This window comes from Cucurbita moschata, unplaced genomic scaffold (assembly GCF_002738365.1).
Source record: "Cucurbita moschata cultivar Rifu unplaced genomic scaffold, Cmos_1.0 Cmo_Scf00015, whole genome shotgun sequence".
Taxonomy (NCBI): domain Eukaryota; kingdom Viridiplantae; phylum Streptophyta; class Magnoliopsida; order Cucurbitales; family Cucurbitaceae; genus Cucurbita; species Cucurbita moschata.
In genome coordinates this window covers 2750092-2765665 of record NW_019268531.1, presented here as the reverse complement: position 1 = coordinate 2765665, position 15574 = coordinate 2750092, and the positions used below count along the sequence as shown (strand labels likewise).

General features: G+C 36.5%; 2 protein-coding genes across 8 annotated transcripts; one reads left to right on the top strand and one right to left on the bottom strand.

Annotated features, from left to right (window-relative positions):
• Positions 1 to 1574: 1574 nt before the first annotated feature.
• LOC111453035 (transcription factor MYB41-like) lies at positions 1575 to 3459 on the top strand. Of its 2 annotated transcripts, XM_023093961.1 has the most exons (4): positions 1575 to 1938; positions 2151 to 2301; positions 2393 to 2522; positions 2602 to 3459. In XM_023093961.1, exons 2-4 carry the CDS (start codon positions 2169 to 2171, stop codon positions 3371 to 3373), a joined length of 1035 nt encoding a protein of 344 aa, XP_022949729.1. In that variant the 5' UTR covers positions 1575 to 1938; positions 2151 to 2168; the 3' UTR covers positions 3374 to 3459. The 2 variants fall into 2 exon arrangements, with proteins under 2 accessions (XP_022949729.1, XP_022949730.1); XM_023093962.1 differs by lacking the exon at positions 1575 to 1938 and having other exon boundaries at positions 2148 to 2301.
• Positions 3460 to 8635: 5176 nt separating this feature from the next.
• LOC111453694 (lysine-specific demethylase JMJ25) lies at positions 8636 to 14995 on the bottom strand. Of its 6 annotated transcripts, none has more exons than XM_023094897.1 (13): positions 14170 to 14995; positions 13918 to 14063; positions 13350 to 13455; positions 13140 to 13272; positions 12971 to 13031; positions 12143 to 12869; positions 11672 to 12001; positions 11096 to 11584; positions 10946 to 11018; positions 10782 to 10867; positions 10492 to 10611; positions 10319 to 10406; positions 8636 to 8725 (listed from the first exon to the last, which is right to left on the bottom strand). In XM_023094897.1, exons 1-12 carry the CDS (start codon positions 14824 to 14826, stop codon positions 10323 to 10325), a joined length of 3012 nt encoding a protein of 1003 aa, XP_022950665.1. In that variant the 5' UTR covers positions 14827 to 14995; the 3' UTR covers positions 8636 to 8725; positions 10319 to 10322. The 6 variants fall into 6 exon arrangements, with proteins under 6 accessions (XP_022950665.1, XP_022950668.1, XP_022950664.1 ...); XM_023094900.1 differs by lacking the exon at positions 8636 to 8725 and having other exon boundaries at positions 10063 to 10406; positions 11672 to 11835; positions 11914 to 12001; XM_023094896.1 differs by lacking the exon at positions 8636 to 8725 and having other exon boundaries at positions 10063 to 10406.
• Between the last annotated feature and the right edge of the window lie 579 nt (positions 14996 to 15574).

Below are 15574 nucleotides of genomic sequence, written 5' to 3'. Positions count from 1 at the left end.
TTCAACTTTCCTTTTTAGGGCACTTTTTGTTCAAGATTGTAACATATTTTTACTCGTGTGATCCTTTTGAAATATACATGAAAGGTTAGAGGTAATATTGTCACTTTTTAGAAAATAGAGGTATTTTTTTTAATGAATGATAGTTAATAATGTAATTTAGCCTTTCATTTTTTCTTAATTTTTGAAATTTATTCCAAAAATACTTTTTTGAGAGTTTTTTTTTCCTCGTTGGAACAAGATGAAAATTGACGGGTAAAAGTTGAAGATATAAATTATATCATTTACAACTAATTTTACGCCAATTTTTAAATCTTATTTTTACAAAAAAAGAAAGATATATTTTATATAAAATTTCAAAGTTCAAAAGAATATATATATTTTTTTTAACAAATTTCAAATCTAAAATTAAAACTTTTCAAAATATATGGTCGTAATCGAAACATACCCTAAATTTGATGTGTATGAGGACCAAAGCTTCAGATTTTTAAGAAATAAATATTAAAAAAAAATGCAGTTTGAAAAACTTTAGGGTATAGATTTTATAACAAATGCAAAATCCGAGCTTCGTTTCATTTGGATACTGGACCGACAAGCGGCCACGGACATCATGACGTGGCAGCTCGCATAATGGACTGATGAGGTCATTCAATCTGTAAGTTGAACGGCTCTAATGAAGACACGCATAAGATCCAGAATGGAAGATCTAGAAAATCAAACCATTGATCTAACAACTGCAGCTCATGATGTAATAATAATTGGGCATTGAAGGCAATATGAGTTCCGTACACATAATCATGCAAAATCCCTCGTTCTTGGACAAAATTGCCCCCCTCACAAAAAATTACAAAAAATAGCTCAAACGGGCCTTTTAGTTTTAGCCTTCACGGACCCAATGAATCAAAGTCGACCTAATAAACTAGTGTGTGTTAGACGAACACGACTCTCCAGAATGGTATGATATTGTCCACTTTGAGCATAAGCTCTTATGCCTTTGCTTTGAGCTTCCTCAAAAGGTCTCATACCAATGGAGATAGTACTCTTTGATTATAAACCCCATAAATCATTCCCTTAATCGAGGCTCGACTCCTTTTTCTTTTGAGCCCTTTGTTCGACATTTTAGGATTTACCAATCTATTGGCATGACTAAGTTTAGGGCATGACTCTGATATCATGTTAGACGAACACGACTCTCCACAATGGTATGATATTGTCCCTTTTAAGCATAAGCTCTCATGGGTTTACTTTGGGCTTCCCCAAAAGGTCTCATACCGATGGAGATAGTATTATTTGATTATAAACCCAATGAATCATTTCCTAAATTAGCCGACGGGACTTTCATCATCGAACAATGTGAATTCTTTTCCCTCATGGGAATCTGAAGAAAATATCTGATTTTTAAAAGCGTACAAGACTCATTATTTCCAGTACTAGTGATTACTTGTTAAGGCCGACATCATCGGTAGAGATCGAACGAAAAAAAAAAAATAATTTACACATGTTTCACAAATTTAAATCAAATTTCTTTTTTTCTTTTTTGTTTAGGCATATATTGACTGGAAAACTGTCGTAAATGGACAAAGAGATGGTGCATGTTAGGTAGCAGACAAAGTTATAAATAAAAATAAAAGAACAATAAATAGCGTGCGGAGGTTGATAAGCTTATCGTGTAACAAATTGGTTGGTTTAATCCAACGCTCATTTCCATCACTATCCCATTCAAAAATAATTTAACAAATATATTATTAAAATTCTTGTCTTGGATATTACAAACTCCAAAATCTTGAGCTCAAAACAGTGAAACGTTGACCAATTGGATGAGCCAATGAGAGGAAGCCACGCGGCATACACGTAGCGGAGATGAAAAAAACGCCATGGGAGGGTAGCTCAATAGGATCTATGAACAAGACGAGCCACGTGGCTTCACCAAGTCAATGACAGGTATGAATATATAATGTGAAGACAAGAAAGGGATGGATAAAATCACATAATTATGATGATTAACTCTTAATTAAATTTGGATTAGAGTGGTAATTATAGTGTGTTTTAAGTAAGGGAAATAGGACACGTCATCATGAACTGTGGACGGCACCAAACCCATTTGACTTCATGTCTCTGTCTCTATTTATAGAGCTTAATTCATCCATTTTAAGCATTAAAATTCATACACAATGGGAAGAACACCATGCTGTGAGAAAGAAGGCTTGAAGAAAGGGCCATGGACTCCTGAAGAAGATCAGAAGCTCATTGATTATATTCAAAAACATGGCTATGGAAATTGGAGAACACTCCCCAAAAATGCAGGTTTTTTGTGCTTCTCTGCTCTATTTCACCTCATTTCTCAATTGGGTTTGCTTCAAATTCGATAAAGTTTAAAACTTTGTGGTCGTTTTAGGTCTCCAACGATGTGGGAAGAGCTGTCGTCTACGGTGGACGAACTATCTTAGACCTGATATTAAGAGAGGACGATTTTCATTCGAGGAAGAAGAAACGATTATTCAGCTTCATAGCATTTTGGGTAACAAGTAAGTTTCAGTGTTTTTCGTAATCTCTAGTTTTAGTGATTTTTTTTTACGAAATTTGAGTTTTTTTGCGTTTTTTAAGGTGGTCTGCGATTGCTGCTCGGTTGCCGGGGAGAACCGATAACGAAATAAAGAATTACTGGAATACCCACATTAGAAAAAAGCTTATGAGAATGGGAATTGATCCGGTAACTCATAACCCGAGGCTTGATGTTTTGGATTTATCGTCGATTTTCGGGTCATCTTTTTGCAATAATCCCAATTCTCAAATCAACAGTTTCTCAAGGTTGATTGGAATTCACAATAGATTGGCCAATTCTTTCATGTCGTTTAACAATATTTCTCATTTTTCGATGCAAAACGTTGAAAATCATGAACAGTCCAACATGATCATATCTCAGTCACAGTTGCTTCCTCCCCAACAACCCCACTACCAAATTGACCAATCGCCAGCTCTTCCGCCGCTGCATGAAGCCTCCGCCGGTTGCAGCCCGTCCACCACCACCTCTTGCGGCGGAGAAGCCTATTTATTCCCATCATCAAACTTCTCTGACTTCTACTCCCAAAATTGCCAACAACAAACACAAGAATTGAACGGTTTCAATTACTCGGAGTGTGCTCTTCCAAGTTACGATTTATATAAACAAGAACAAGAACAAGTTCATCAACAAATCATAGAGCCTTCCCCCGAAACGTCGACTCTGAACTCGAGCCCGACGCCATTGAACTCAAATTCCACATATTTCAGTACTGCCAATGGCAATGGGACTGATCAGGATGAGAAAGAAAGCTACTGCAGCGATTTTTTTAAGTTCGAAGTCCCCGATTTGTTGGATGTTAATCCATTCGTGTAACCGGTAGTATCATACAACCTTTTAGAATGATACCTTGTAAATTTCTTAAGTATTTTTAATTATGCCTAAATCTATAATTTAGACCATCTTTTGTCTTCTTCTTCTTTTTCAATAGTTTATTTTTATTAAAATTGTAAATGAACTTATATTAAAAAAAATACATCAAATTTGAAAATATATAATAATCTAAATTTATTTAAAAAATTTAAAAATTAATTAATATATTATATATAAAATTAGAGAATTTTTAAAGTTCCGAGATCAAATAGACACATAAATCTAAAAGTTCTAAAATTTAAATAATTTAATTTTTTTAAAAATTTGGTAAAAATAGATTATATGATATAATAATTAATATATCTATTATTCTAGAAGCGAGTGAGTGATAGTCTATTTTTAAAGAGTATTTTTTGTAATTCAATAAATAAAATGTATATTTTGACATTATGTTATGAATTTATGACAACAATGGCCTAATGGAGAAAAAAAATCAAACTTTTTAAAAGGTTAGGTATTAAATTGAAAAAATAATTAAAAAATTAGACACTAAATTATATATTTAGAATATAATTAATTATAATCACATCCGGAAGCATCTTCTGTTGCATGTCATTCTGTAAGATTAGAATATTACATGTTTAATATTTAATTATTTGGTTAATTAATTGTTAATTAAATCTAATTACATGATCTTCATATAGATTGTGTTGCGTCATATATCTTGGCGCCATTGACATGTATTACAGAATGATGTTAATAAAATAAATAAATAAATTATTTTTCTTTAATATATTAATATAATAAATAAGAATACTTTATTTACACGTTATTATGTAATTTTCATGTTAATCCGTTTAATTATTAAAAAATTTGTTAAACGACAGGTTTAGGGTTAATTAAGGGATGATTATATTAATGTAATAATTAGAGATTTCTGGTGTCGTAGTGCTTCCCGACAGCGGGTCAAATTTCCCGGCGAGGGAAGGGGCGGCGGAGGGTGGTGGAGGGTGTGGTTAGGACAGCTGTTCAGTCCAGCTGGATGGAGGAACAGTGTGTTTTCATGAAAAGATAAAAAGGTGATAATATTATATTAATTTGCATGGCAATGAGTTTGACAAAGATGAGAACACGTGGTGGATTTTGTGCGGTGGCGTTGTGTTGTAGGGACCACATTAATTTTAATGTGAAAATTGAAAATAAAATTAAAAATAAAGAACAAAAGGTTGCTTTAACTGAAAATAATGTCATGGTTCTTGTGTTTGGTTTTGTTTCCTTTTTAAACGCTAAACCCTAAACGCTTCTCCTTCGCTCCAAGAGTCAAGGCTCTGTATGGAGTTACACGTCCGCTAATAAAAAATACTATCTCTATTGATACGAGTCAACTAAAATGTAACAGCTTAAGCTCACCATTAATAGTTGTCCGTTTTAATCCGTTACGTTCCACTGTCAGCCTTATGGTTTAAAACGCGTCTTACTATAGAGAGATTTTCACACCCTTATAATAAATATTTAGTTTCACTTTCCAACGAACGTGAGATCTCACAATCTACCCCTTGGAGACCAGCGTCCTCGTTGACACATTATCCAATGTCTAGCTCTGATACCATTGTAACAGCTCAAACTCACCACTAGCAAATATTGTCCGTTTTTGCCCGTTTATCGTGGGATGAATTGCATTGCTAATATTGACCCTAAAAAAGAAACGGTAGGTACAGCTAGTCCGTGAACAGCCAACCATCACACTGTAAAAATAGGATAAGTTTTATCGATAATCATTTGTTCCTCCTAAAAAGATCTACTAAATTCATCGAGTTGTTCCAAAAAATCAAAACGGCCAGTTATTAATGGAATTTCTTGTTGGCTCTTTGTAAAATACTCATTTGGATGAGAGCTTCCAAAAACATCGTAAGCTAAACCCGTGCTGACGAATAACCAACCTATAATTATTGCCGTTAGCCTCACAACTTTAAAATCCAACTACTAGGAATAAGTTTTCACACCCTTATAAAAAAATGTTTCGTTTTCCTCTCCAACCAATAAGAGATTTCACACAAAAACAAAGTCATAAGAGTTTATGCTCAACGATATCATATACTATTGTGTGTTGGATGAAAGTCCGACATCCGCTAATTTAGGGAATAATCATGGGTGTATAATCAAAGAATACTATCTCAATTGGTACGAGACTTTTTAGAAATGCCCAAAGCAAAACCACGATAGCTTATACTCAAAGTGAACAATATCATAGCATTGCATAGAGTCGTGTTCATTAGGGATATCTGCCATTTCAAACATGTCCCATAAAGAAAAGCTAAAGGCGGTTCTTGAAGCACTGCACCGCACGCGTAACGTAAACGTCATATAGACGTCAAAATGTTTCAGATGTAAAAAAGTGGGCAACACAGGCTGATGATTGAATCCAAGGCTCTGCTGTACGTGTGTAGTTAGGCGAGTGTAGAGAGGTGGAGCTCCATCTTTGAGTACCAGCCGACCTTTGACTCACACTTCGTTGTCTCCCTCCGCCGCCCAAAGAAAAACACGACACAAAACACAACCTTCGTAAGTAATTTGTACTGTCTCTTCCCGCGCCGCACTTCCTTTTCTTTTCACTTGGCTTCATCTTAAAGACAGCACAAAGGCATGATCGAAAACGAAGAAAAGTAGGGTTCAATAATTGGGGTCCCCCAATGCCAAGTTTTTCCACTCAACTCTTGTCTCGTTTGCTGGGATTCATGTTATTAACCAGATTATTATCATTGCCTTTCAATTCTGTGGCTGTGGGTGTGCTTTAGATTGTCTGGTTTGTTGGTTCAACACATCTAGAAGCCCTCTCTTTCTCCTTTTTTGGATGTGTTTATAAGCTAAAAGTTGCTCATTTTCTCAACTCAGCTCCCCCTTTTCCCCTTTTGACCACCTCATTATGAGAATTTTAACCTATTTGCACTTATGGGTCAATGCATTCCCACTCGATTGCTTTCGGTTTTAAGGTTTTAATATGTTTGTGAGCCTCAACGTTACAATTCAAATGTTATTCGTTGGTGCACTGTTCGGTGTCTAGTGTTAGGAATCACGACTCTTCACAATGGTATGATATTGTCCACTTTGAGTATAAGTGTTCATGGTTTTGCTTTGGGCTTCCCTAAAAGGTCTCGTACTAATAGAGATGTATTTCTTTACTCATAAACCCATGATCATTCCCTAAATTAATTAATGTGGGAGTCACTCCCAACAATCCTCAATATCTAGCTCCAATACCAGTTGTAATAGCTGAAGCTTACACCCATTGTTAGTATATATTGTTCGCTTTGACTCATTACCTATTGCCGTCAGCTTCACAGTTTTAAATTGAGTCTACTACGAAGAGGTTTCTACACCCTTATAAATGATGCTTTGTTCTCCTCTCTTATCAATGTGGAATCTCACATTTATACCGGATACTGTTCACATTAATTTGATTTGACTTTATTGTTGAAAATGGCTATTAATGTTCACTATTTTAGTCAAATAATGTTTTTGAGTGTACAATTTGTTTGATTTGTGTGTCAATTCCATATTGATTACCAAATGATCAATTATTCATCGTGCTTTTCAAAAGTCAAAAGCTTTTTCTTTTAGAATTTGCATTTGTCATCGTGTGGGCACCATTATCTAATCTTTGACCTTTTCTTTTTTCTTTCAAAATTTCCAAATAATGTTTTCTCAAATTGAAACACACCCATCTAATGATTGCAAACATACACGAGATGTCACACGAGATGTCACAGTTGATACTCTTTCAACCATGCAGCGTTATGATATAAGATTCCATTATGGTGCATCAACGAAAATTCTTGCTCAATATTTATTAGATTTATCTGTGTAACCGTTTAAGTCTATTGCTTGTAGATATTGTCTGTTTTAGTTCGTTATATATTATAGAGATGTTTCCATACCTATAAGAACTGATATTGTCTGCTTTTGCCTGTTATGTATTGTTGTCAACCTCACAAACAATATTGGCTAGCAGTGGACTTTGACTGTTACAATTTGACTTGAGGACTAAATTCTTTTATGTCCTTAATTGAATTTCACATTATATGCAACTAAGCTTCACTCGGTCATACAAAATCAATCGTAAGTGTACTTCAAATCACTCGTAACTCTAGACTGACTTGCTTTTACTTTAGGGTCGAGCCTCACGACTTTACATTGAGCTAAGGTTTTCTAAACTCAACGTCGCATATTTTCCCATCATGTTGGTTCTCAACAATATAGCCGTCATGCTTCTACATCGATCGATCGGGGCTATGTCAGCCTAAAGTTTATTTAAACTCTTACTAAATTTTATTTATTTTTAGTTTTGAAAATTTTAATTCTTTTTTCTCTTAACTTTTTGTTCTTCAAATTTATATATTTTAAACTCTCTTCTCTTCCAGCTTGAGCTAAGTCGGGTAAAGCCCTTGAGAATGAGGGTAAGTTGGGCCTTAATAACTGGCCCAATTAACTTCGGCCCAAATTTCAGTTATGGCCCATTGCTCTTTCTTCCTCCTACCTCTCGCATCGCTTGGGTGGATTAACTTTCTGGAAAATCCTAAAAATTCGAATCTCAATTCGGTGATGCTCAAGCTCAAGGAGAGTGCCTAAGGGTGAATTCTTCAAAACAAAATGCTGGTACGAATCTTTCTCCGCCTGCGCATGATTTCCGGATCCTTTCCTCATCAAGTTTCCGATCACCATGTCGAGGTTTTGAGCCTTTTGATCTTATATAGTATAGTGTGTTCGTGTTTTGATATACATAGTTTTCTTCTCTGGAATTGTGTCGTGTTAGAGCCTTTTGTGTTGAATCTATTCGGTTCTCTTTGAATTTTTAGGCTTCCGATTTTCTATAGTGAAACACTGGTTTTGGCGCGAGCTTATGAATCTCGCAAATTTTAGCATGTATTTGGATTTATGTCCGTCCAGATTCTGCTCATACAGCGTGCCGGAGGTGTTAGAATAATTTATTGTTGATGTTTGGAAGGGAAGAATGTACAAGTGCTCTAGCTAAGCACGCTGCGTAGCTAATTTATGACAATGTGTTCTTGTGAAACCATGAATTACCTACTGTCTTTTTGAAGAATGTTAACATGAATTACTTGAACACAACATTTCCCGCTGTCATAGTACCTTGGTGCTAAACTAACTTTGATTCTTGCAGATATTTGATGCTGGGGAATGTAAAGAAGACAGCACGTTCGCTTATTACGAGCCAAAGACTTGAGGCATGTAGAAGCAAGGAAGAGCGGGGATTGTTGCAGTACGGCCTCTCTTTCGTAATAAAATTTTCTCGCATTGCAGTTTTTTATTCTGAGGACATAATTCCTCCCCATCGAACTGCACGAGGAGAAGTTTTCAATGCATGTTACGTTAAAAACCAAACAAATGTTAACATGTGAACCGACTGGATTGTTCAATTCTCCTAAACCTTTATAGTTTGGATTGGGTAATCCGAATTTGTTAGATTCTTGGGTCATATGAACACCCTAACAAGATGTATTCCTTTCTTTTATATATAATTTTTATGAATAATACATTTTTTTTTTTTTTACCTTTGTCAATAGTTGCACCAGGGACCATAGGACCATAATAAAAAACAAAGGATTCTAAGGGAAGAGTCGTCAAGGTAGAAGTTGTGATAATGTGATGCCCAAATAGATAAGAGATACATGAATGAATCGATATACACATGAATGAGAGTAATCGATGATAATATGATGATAGTTGCTACCAATACTAACTCTAGATCATTCTATATCATTTTAAAATTTGTTCCGTAACGAGTGGTTATGAATCTTACCAAAAAAAAAAAAAATTAATGGTATACGGGATCAATTTGGGAAGCCTTTTAGATGCTCTCACATTTGTCAATGTACTAGTCACTCTCAAACTTCTACACCACCACTGTCTCTTCAAGAATTTCAAGAAGTTCAAAGGACTATAGATCCAACCCGTGCAGGTACAGAGGCCTAGGAAGTCTTGTAGATCTCACACATAATCAAAATCTCGAAACAAACAAACTCCCTAGGCCTCCTCACCTACATTAGCTTGAACTACATCAATGTCTTGATTGAGCTGTGAACTCTATTCATGTTACTCAGGTCACCAACGCAACAAACCCAAAATTTCACGTTAGTACAAAAAAATTCCTAAACCTAACCCGTATACATCCCTACCTCACTTATCGTTGAACTGTATATAATACCTTAAAATGAAACTTTAGATGTTGATCGACTTTCATGGCCTTTTCTTAAAAAATACGAATAGACTTTAATTTGTGGGTCGAGATCTACATTTAGTTCCTAATCTAGGATTAATGAAAACGAAATTATCTATGAGCTCAGCTCGCCAAAACATGAATCAGGCAGGCATTGTAATCCAAAATGCTTCAATCTGAAGCAACTTGAAGGCCAATGAAAGAGAAGTGCCTGCCCATATTAAGCTCTGAACCAAGTTTTGATCTTTAAATCCAAATTTCAACAAAGAGAAGAACTCCAATATAATCACAGGAGAGGTGAAAAACATCAAATAAGATGAAAGTTGGGGCCACAACCCTCGGTGCATATTGCAAAAGTGTCTTTGGCATTGTTACTAGAACTCTTAAGGCTATTTGGAATGAGATTTTAAGTGCAACAACGCATTTTTAAGTACTCTACTCATTTCAAACCGGCCTAGATAGTTGATCCTCCATCTATTTTGAGATTATTTCGTAAAAGAACTTTGAAACCACAAATTTAGCTTAAGTGAGGGAGGTGCAGTATGGTTTCATCTTGAACTCCACAGAGATTTGGACAACAGATGCCAAAGATATTCTATAAGTGTATCAAATTGAGCATCAAATCAACCAATTCGATGCATATTAGCCACCGACAATGGTAGATAAAGAATGCTGAACCAGAAAAATAAAGGGATAGAGAAACAGAACCTTACACGATCAATGGGGTACTTGCAGTGCATTTGTAAGCTCCCGAACTCTTTTTATTGCTGCATCTATAGTAGCGAGGGCCCTCTTTTTTACCTACGTTGAGAACAAAGATGACTTTAACCATGCTGTTATCGTGATTAATGTATGCATTTCTAATTAGGACAGTCAAGATTTTAACCTCTAATGTCTTCACTTTTGCTATGTGGTTTTCTGGAAGCAGTCGAACCTCGTCGATCAACTGGATACTTTCGCCAACGCTTTCAGGTGAGATGAAATCTAATACTACGTGAACGCAAGACTGCAGTTCAAAGACAAGATTATATAATGTATTAGAAGAGGGTAATTCTTCTTTTTTCAAGAAACAAATCAATGACAAGAACAACATCAGAATAATTCAAACACTAAGCTATTTCTCAAGAAACAAGAATAGAATAGAAATTTGTAAAGAGATTGCATTGTTCTTTAGACCTGTCGATTCTGTATCTGGTATGGACATCCAGCAGGAATGATGACAGCTTCTCCAACATTTTGTTCAAAAGTCCATGGTTCAATTTCTAATGGCATAAGAAATAATTACTCCGTCAGTATCTAACAGAAAGGAAGTAGTGGGGAATAAATAAAACAATACGTACGAAACTCCTCCTTCAGCCTCAATTTGTGGGTTGCATCAAGAAAAAAATTCTGGTCGAGAATTGGATGCACAACCTGCATGAGATGCAGTGAGTGATTAGTCGATCGGTTCGGCACATGCTAATACAGGACACTATATGTTCAGGGCTTACATGCTTATGAACGAGCTCATCAGAATGCCTGCGAAGGTACTCTGATAACCTTGGAACATCTTGCCTCCGAAAGACATCCCATTGGGCACGACACGACTTTGAAGAATTGTTTCCAACAAGAGATGATTGTGTCTGATCCCTAAACTTCTTTTGAGCTCCAGTTGTCTCATTAATTCGGGAAGATTTGCGCCAAAGCATTAATGGTTCAGGATCCGAATCACATGCACCATCAGAGCTCATACTAGGGCGTTTAATACCATGAGCAGACACTTGATCAGTGGATACAGAAAAACAGGGTACTTTTGCAAACCTCTTACTGAAGGGTGTTTCTTCTCCAGGCTTACGAGATTCTACTTCCTCCACACTTGACTGATTAGTAGAGGTATTGGAGGACTCCCTTAGAGCCCTTTGCCTTTGAAGCAAGTTTACAACTTTTGTAAGTTGTTCTGTTGAAACTGGGACGTCTGTACTGTGGACCAAAATGTTAATCTGCCATAAAAATATTGAATTAACAGCACATCTAAAAATTTAATGAAAATCATCACTCAATTAATGATCGATAACGCATAAGCATACCACGTCGTACGAGTCATAACATAATCGGGAGACAGAGTCAGTCAAAACTTGATCTTCAGAACATCCATAGGCAATATAGACAGATGGACCCATGTCAGGCTTTGCAGTTTCTTGTGGCAACTTCGCAGCTAGATTCAGAAGACCAGACATGGGGTTCATGTATTCTTGAAGTGGTAGAATTCGCATTATTTCAGCATAATGAGCTGGAAACTGCTCTTGAAACAAATGGGAAGAAAGCCAACCTTTTAATTTTAGCATGTTGTTACAAGTGTTTGTGCGTGTCTGTCCCTTTAGAGAACCCATAAAATACTGTCTAATGCCAATTTCTACCTGCACGAAGAATTCAAAGGTCACAAACGGAGGAACTTCCAAACAAGATAAGAATCATTCAAACCCAACAAACAGAAATCTAAATACAAAGAGGCGAACACGTATATTGCATCTACAAAGTTTGCTAGGGATAATGCTGACCTCACACCAATCCAAGTTATTGGTAGCTTCGGGGAGACTCGTGCTATTTTCATATCTCGAAATGGTTCTCTCAAGGTAAGTGCAAAACATAACTACTGGATCCCAAGTCAGATCTGAATTCTCCAGTACATCACGTACAATTACTGGATGACCCTTAACCCAGTGCCTCTGGAAGTGCTCGAGGTCATCAAGACGGATGTCATGAAGGCTGGGATGATACAAATAGTTATCATTTGAATCCTCTCGGACAGCTACTTTCTGGAACTCTTCAGTTCCATCAACCTTATGATCCTCACTAAAGCACAAAGTACAGTTTGACGACGCATCAACAGACTCTGGAAAGTCATAGCTGCATACTATTTCTTCTGCACTCACTTCAAGTTCCTTAGTCCAACTTAACGGGAAAATACATCTCAACTCAAGAAGGCTGTCAATGCAACTGCCGCATTCTTTTGACGGACAAGAAAAATGTCTAACACTATTATGAACTCTCCCTTTATGCAATGATTTGGAAGAAGGAAGCCACAGACTAGGATTTAACTTCTTGTTTTTCAAAAGTTTCTTTTTATCAGACAGACAGGTTTTCTTTCCATTACGATACTTCGGAATAGACATGTTATATACTCCATTCGAATCCTCATGATTACGGCAGCAACTTAAGCAGAGATTATAGGAACAACTTGGGCAACTTCTGTAGAGATCCGCAATAACAGTTTTGCAGTTACTGCTGTACATCAATTGTGAAACCAATCATGAGAAGTCAAGGAAATTAAATATCAAAAAGAAGTATGGCAGGTACTATTCGTTCCAGCATATGAAGCAGCATACCAACAATGTTCATGACTGCCAAATTCCTCCTGCTTGATATCAACTTCGGAAAGTTCTATCCCTATTGCACGCAAGAAACTCAGAGAAGGAAATTGCATACAAATAACACATTTTGATTGAAATCAGAATTAATCAATATATAACCAATAGTTGTTGAATCTAATGCTACCTTTTACCATGGCCTCTGTTTCAAGCTCAGCGTGCTTCTCTATGTTTATTTGTTTGAGTATAGGGAGAAGAACACAAATCAAATAATGGAAACGTAAAATTTTTCCAACGCCATCTCCCAAAAAATCCTGAAATTGATTTAGATGATGAGCATCAATATTCAACTTTGCAAGAACCATGGGTAGACACAAATAAGCCTTTCATATCAGACCTTACATTCTGTGTGCAAAGATTGATATACTGAGCAGTCCTTACAGTTGCAAATCCCACGGCAAACAGGGCAGGCCCTTTTAACTTCCTCCGGTGTATCGAAGTACCTGCATCATCATAAACTTAGAGTTAAAGGATAATCTCATCTTAACAAATGGTAAAGGTGAAAAGTTATGATCATAATGTGAAACATAAGGATGTTTTTCGTTTCATTTAATTCTTTCAAAGTACTGACAATGCTCTATAATCTGAAATTTGTACAAGTTTCCCAAGAAAGTTGCTTATTGCTAATCAACAAGTTTAATATATCATAACTACGGCATATACAAGCTATTGGCTCGAGCGAGGGGAGGAGCAATCGGGTTGATAAGGAAATACGTGCCGACGTTTATATCAACTTATCTAAGCAAATTGACTACCCTTAACAAATCCTTATACATTCTTATACTTCAATCATGCCAACTCCGGATTAAGGCCCTGGAGTTGTGAACTAAGCCAATCAACATCTGATTAAAAGATCATAATCATCAATGGAAAGGCCCGAGTTGAACAAAATACCCAACACTTACCGCTCTCTGATGCAGTCTACGCAGAAGAAGGTCTTTTGACAACTTGAACACTGAGTTAAACTCCAAGAAGTACTTTTCTGACACCCATGGCACTTCTTCCTCCTACATTTTCTCAATTTCCCCACATTACGCCCATATGGTAGAACCTAAGGGAAAGAAAAATGCTGAAAACTAAATAGAAGAAACCATTGAAATCAACAAATTGAATCTCCAATCGAACCACATCAGTGGAACAGAAACGAATGTGTTTACCTGCAAGTCGCCCACTGGAAGAATATTGACATTCTTGGACCGAAATCGCCGTTGCTGAATCGGCCTTGATTCTGCCCCAGACTTGATTCCGCTGGAAGAAGCTTCATTGCCAGATTGGAGAGGAGATGGAGAAGGAGAAATAGCCATGAGTCCATTGGGCAATTGTCTCATCATTTCCTTATCACTGTTCTTCTCCAACTCAATTTCGTTACCAAAGTTCTTCATACTCTTCCTGGTCTTCTCCACAACCTTCTTCTTTCTTCTCTTCTCCACTTCCCTCCGCAGCACCATCCGTATCAACTCCACCTGCATACTCCCTTTCTTCATCTTCATTCTATTCATAATCCCATCCAATGCGGCTGAAGCCCCCGCTAATTTCTTCTTCTTCTTCTTCATTAGTTTCGCCAGTGCTGCCGCTTTCGGCGCCCTAATTACGAGGTTTTCAACATTCGAATCTGCTTCAATCGATTTCCTGTTCGTCCTTTGAAGTTTGAGAGAATCAGGAACTTTCTCCTTGTATTGACGATGACGGCCTTGGAGATAGTGAATTTCACAAAGCTTCAGATTCTCCATCACTCTTCGTTTGCAACGCCATTGCTTCCCATCAGTCCTCTTGCACCGCAGATGGTCAGGAAGTCCCTCTTCTTCTTCTTCCATTAGCCCTCCCAAACAAAAAAACACACAAATTTTCTCGGAGAAAACAATCAGATGAAGAAAACCCAGAAAGTTGAACACCCAAAAAAGCCAATCTCTGGAGCAGAAAAAAATGCAGTAGAAAACGAAAAGGGGGAAGGAGGAGGGAGGAGGGCGTCAAAATACAATGAACATTTATTAGGGGAAACAAAACAGAGGGAGTCCCAAAAGGCAGGAAGTGGCACATTCGTAATAATCAGGAAACCCCAAATCCTTATTGGTAACAGATTAAGATCAAATTCCTGAAACTAATTACAATTTTCAATCGTATAATGATGCTTATCATCTCATAAACATTGATTAATTCAGAGGTAAACCCAACTTTTTAATTTTTTTTTTTTTTTTTTAAACATGAATTTCCTGTGCATATGTTTAGATGTCAGATGTTAATGTGGGAAATAAGAACAGAACAGGCATCTTGTGCTGTGTCTCAAAATGCAGATTTTTGCCTTCTTTTTTGTGTCATTAACATAATAAAGGCAGGATTTTGGTGCTGAAAATAGCTCAAAATGTGACTCTGTTTATGATATGCAGAGGTTATAAAGAGTGAGGAATATGTGTTTATATGGCTTCTGTCACACTGTGCCAAGATAATATGATCACTCATTTGAATCATAAAGAAAAAGACCCATTTGTTGAATATGTTGAAATGGGATATGAACATTTTAGAATCTGTATTGTATTTTCGGTGAATTCGAGGTTTTAAAATTGG

Bases quoted from the DNA above. Each gene is read 5' to 3' on its own strand.
- LOC111453035 (XM_023093961.1), top strand. From the start codon at position 2,169: ATGGGAAGAACACCATGCTGTGAGAAAGAAGGCTTGAAGAAAGGGCCA. The intron at 2,302-2,392 runs GTTTTTTGTGCT...TGGTCGTTTTAG, and splicing joins AACACTCCCCAAAAATGCAG to GTCTCCAACGATGTGGGAAG. The intron at 2,523-2,601 runs GTAAGTTTCAGT...GCGTTTTTTAAG, and splicing joins CATAGCATTTTGGGTAACAA to GTGGTCTGCGATTGCTGCTC.
- LOC111453694 (XM_023094897.1), bottom strand. From the start codon at position 14,826: ATGGAAGAAGAAGAAGAGGGACTTCCTGACCATCTGCGGTGCAAGAGG. The intron at 13,273-13,349 runs GTCTGATATGAA...CATCTAAATCAA, and splicing joins CTTTGCACACAGAATGTAAG to TTTCAGGATTTTTTGGGAGA. The intron at 11,019-11,095 runs GTAAGCCCTGAA...CATCTCATGCAG, and splicing joins ATGAGCTCGTTCATAAGCAT to GTTGTGCATCCAATTCTCGA.